Here is a 4467-nt window from a genome sequence, read left to right as displayed (position 1 = left end):
CCTGTGGAGTGAAGCTGGAATATCAGTGCATGGGAAGAATGCTGCACACTCCAAAAGGTGTAGCAGCAAGTACATTGACTCTGAACTTCTGGGAGGCATTCTGACTGACACACAGCAGTGCCTTAAAGTAAAATGCCTTAAAGTTCACTTCAGGATGACAATGAACTTGGACTCTGCTCAGGTTTTAGAAGAAAACACTTGAAAGTCTTTGAAATCACAAAGATCTGAAAGAAACAATACTCATTCCTGGAATTCAGCCTTTTAGCGATAAACAAAACTGGCTGTAACACCCCACCTCAGCCCTCACTTCAGCTGCAACCAGCTGAGAGGAGAGGAGTAACTGTTTTTTGTGCAATCACATTGTATTCTTGCTGTCAGAAAAGAAAGGAGTATAAAGCCTGTCACACAGAAGAGCTCAGAATAATCCAGAAAGAGAGTGAGAACATGGACTGGGTAAGTAACTTTCTTCCCATGTACAGCAGTTGACTCAACTCTCTTACGTTATGTCAGCACATCACGGATGTGACATTAAAGCTGAGCTTCAACAGTAAGTGGAGACCATCCTCACCCACTCCCCTCTGTCCATGACTGCACCCTCTGTGTGCGCCTCCCAAGGCTAGTTTAAACAAACCTGGGCCCCCTGCAAAGTGTTTGCAGGGCCTCTGGCTGTGTGCAACCCAACTTCCACCTACCCAAATCTGTCCCACCCAGGGCCGGCTCCAGGCACCAGCCTGGCAAGCAGGTGCTTGGGGCGGCCGCTCCGGAGAGGGGTGGCAGGCCCAGCTATTCGGCGGCAATTCGGCGGACGGTTCCTCACTCCCGCTCGGAGCGAAGGACCTCCCGCCGAATTGCCGCCGCAGATCGCGATCGCGGCTTTTTTTTTTTTTTGGCTGCTTGGGGTAGTGTAAAGGTTTAAAGAAAAATATTCTGTTTAGCGAAGATTTAACAACCAATCTTTCTTTCACTTTCAGATACGGGATCTATGGGATCTCCTTACTTCAGCAATAATGCTAGAGCCTGGGGATCTGATTGAATTTCAGAGAATGGGATACCAACACTGGGGCATCTATGTGGGAAAGGGACATGTGGTCCACTTCACATTTCCAGGTAAATAAGAATAAAAAGTTGAATCCTTCCATAGATTCATCACATAATCCAAAATTCTCATCTGATGTTTTGACTCTTGTATAAAAATGATCTCACCGCAGTTCCCAGCAGGACAGGTGTGCACAGCACATGACCCATCATTACAATTTACACTAATTGGTCCCTTGGCATTCTCATCAGATAGATGAAGGCCTGAGTGGCTCCTGGAGATTGAACTCTTGTTTCACCCAAGTGATGTCCGCTCTAGGTATGTGGCTAAAGCACATTGAGGTTGTTGGGTGGCAAGATGGGGAAAGCACACTTGTGAAAAGGCAATAACCAAAACTGTTCCCTCTACTCTTCCTCGTGCCTCTGATCCTCTGATATTCAAAGCTGTATGTAGTCTGAGCCTTTCTTGATGCATCTCAGATGCAATTTCTCACACTTAAATCACAAACCAAAAGTCACTGATCACTCAGACCTCTACTAGCCCTTCCTTGGCTCAGCCACAGCTAGAGCAGATTCAGTCTCCATAATAAGCTCCAAGCAATTTGGGCCCAGAATTTGCTCAGTTCAGATTTGGGGCCCAAATCTGACCCACTCCCTCAAGATTTTAGTTCATCAGTATTGCTTAATGTCTCAAATCTATCTAGCTAACGTACTCATGTGGCCTCCATTACCACAGTATCTGAGAACCTCACAATCTCTACTTCTATTTACCCTTTCTTTAAAGTAGAAAAGTACTATTATCCCCATTTTACAGATGGGGAACTAAGGCAGAGAGAGAGACTGTGTCCCAAGGAAGCCAAATGTGTCACAGGAAGTCTGTGGAACAGCAGAGTCTCGAATTCAGGTCTCCCAAATCCCAGCTTTCCACCTAACCACTCAACAACCTTTCCTCTCACTTCCAACAGGAGATACTGTATGCTTCGCATATCTCAATCAGGAGTTGCTCTTCTTGGGCCAACCAAGAGAAGCAGTGCTAAGTATGCCTTTTCTAGATATCACTCTTAGAGCTGGCTGAAATTTTTTGGACAAATAGCTTATTCACTGAAAAACACAGTTTGGGGTCAACCAAAACTATTTACAAATTTGGGTCAAATTGGAGAATAGTTTCAGCTTAAAAAATAATTTTTAAAAAGTTGAAACATTTTGTTTTGACATTTTCTAAACAAAACATTTTGACTTGGTTTTGAAATCTAGCTCATGCTTTTAAAATAACGAAACTAGGGTGAAAAAATCTACTCAGACTAAACAAAATGTAATGAAGGAATCTCATTCTGAGTCTAACAAAACATCTCATTCAACCCAAAACAAACTTTTGGGGGGGATTTTTTTCCTCCAGTTCAGCCACTGAACCAAAAAAAAAAAAAATCACTTATTTGTGAGGATCTAGTCAATCCTGTCAGATCTGGGCAAACTGCCAACCCTCTTTCACCTCTTATTGGCTGTCTTTTTTTTTTTTCCTAAGAGTTGGAAGAGGGATTGAATAATATGCTTAATGGAGAATTCTTCAAAGCCAAAGTGCAAAAGGAGCGTCTGAGGAACGTGGCTCGTGTTTCAAGCTATGCTGTAAACAACCAATTAGATAAAAAGCACCCTCCATTACCTCTTCTTCATGTGGTAAAGAGAGCTGAGCACCTGGTGGGGAAGAATATAGACTACAATCTACTTATGTCTAACTGCGAACATTTTGCCACTATGATGAGATATGGCATTGCTGAATCACAGCAGGTAAGTCTGGTTCCTTCACCTGATCTCCATTTAGAAATGACTCCCTAGGGGCATGATTCTGTTTTGATTTGCATTTGTATTACATCAGTGGAGTGATTTCAAGATTGCCATCAGGATAACAGAACAGAAGCAGGCCTTAGATATGTATAGAATATAAAGCAATATTGGTACTCTGATCAAACAAGAAACAAATTAACGTATATGACTATTACATAATAGAGACAAGATGGATGAGGTGATATCTTTTATTGGATCAGCTTGTATTAGTGAAAGAGACAAGTGTTCCAGCTCCACGGAACTTTTCAGGTGCAACACACAAACAGAGAAATGCTCTCAAATTGGGTGCAGAGCCTTACTTTGTTTGACCAGATATGGGATAAACCAGGGAGACAAAAGATGACTTTGAAACAGTTCAGTGCCAGTCATTTCTGAACACTTTCTCTGATTTCATGGGAAATCCCTCTCATGCTGAGCCTGGAATCAGAAAAAAATGAAACCGACTATGTTTCGCCTTGCCCCTCCCAGCCCCAATGGGAAAAAGTATAATTGACAGGTCTGTATTAGACTCAAAAGTGATTAGTTCTTAGATTCTGGCTCACATGAATCTTCACTCTCATCATGAACTTGGCTTCTTGTTTTAGGCAGTTTACTTTGAAGTGGATGAAGGTTTTGTGAAGCAGATAAAGAAATGGCTAGCCGAGATCAATGAGTAGCTTGTGGATCGGTGAGTATGCATTTAAATGGGCACTGACGTCTTAGATAGAGATCAATTGCACCTACATTGATGCAATATACAGCCCATCATACACAAGTACCAAAGGTAAATTATTCACCTATACGTCCCTAAACAACTTTCACATTAGTGACAGGAGGGTCATCTTCCCTACTCACAAAAGGAGAAAACACACTTATAACAAGATGTGAGCCCCTTCCCCATTAATGGTGGGTTTGTGGAGGAAGGGGATGATCCTTTTTCAACACAGACCCCACATAACTAAGTCCACTTACATTAACAAAGGAATAGTCTCTCTTCTCCCATAAAATCTCTGCCCCCTTCACACTAATGACGATCAACCTCCCCCAATGTAGCCCACATGTTCAAGAGTGGTGTCTAAGACCCCCGCATACATTACTAAAAAAGGGGAAATTCTCCCCCACTACCTCCCTGAGCATGAATATTGAGTGTAATAATCATCAAATTTGGGGGACTGGAAAAAGCTCTTGGAAGTATGTTAAACGGTCTTGGTTATTTACTCTAGACGCAATGGAAAACTGGATTGCTAGAGAAAGAACCTTTTCTACATGAAGCAGCATTCAGAGGCTAGGAATAACTGACTTGAAAAAGCAAATAAAATGCTTACTAATAACCCTTGTGCACTCTCCTCCTTCTACTTTGTGATGCTATGGCTATGAAACTGCGATACTTTGGTATTCTGTATATTGAACATTTCTAAGAGCTCTGCCTATGTGTCCAGACTAGTGCTGGTCAAAAAAGGTAAGTATCATTCACAAAGGCTCAAAAGAAATCAAAATTTAGTTTTGTTTAAAACTTTCAATTTTTTCAATGTATTGATTTTAATTTTAATTTCATTTCAGTAGCGAGAGGGAACATTCTCTTGCTTTTTTAAATTTTTCCACTGGACAAAG

General features: G+C 41.8%; 1 protein-coding gene across 1 annotated transcript; it reads left to right on the top strand.

Moving 5' to 3' along the window:
* Positions 1-444: 444 nt before the first annotated feature.
* Positions 445-3533, top strand: LOC112116333 (phospholipase A and acyltransferase 3-like). The gene is made up of 4 exons (XM_024213771.2): positions 445-453; positions 972-1107; positions 2558-2820; positions 3462-3533. Exons 1-4 carry the CDS (start codon positions 445-447, stop codon positions 3531-3533), a joined length of 480 nt encoding a protein of 159 aa, XP_024069539.2.
* The last annotated feature ends 934 nt before the right edge of the window (positions 3534-4467 follow it).

Source organism: Terrapene carolina, unplaced genomic scaffold (genome assembly GCF_002925995.2).
Source record: "Terrapene carolina triunguis isolate 2854851 unplaced genomic scaffold, T_m_triunguis-2.0 Scaffold112, whole genome shotgun sequence".
Classification (NCBI taxonomy): domain Eukaryota; kingdom Metazoa; phylum Chordata; order Testudines; family Emydidae; genus Terrapene; species Terrapene triunguis.
Note: the sequence above shows the minus strand (reverse complement) of the source record. Positions and strands in the feature narration are given on the sequence as shown.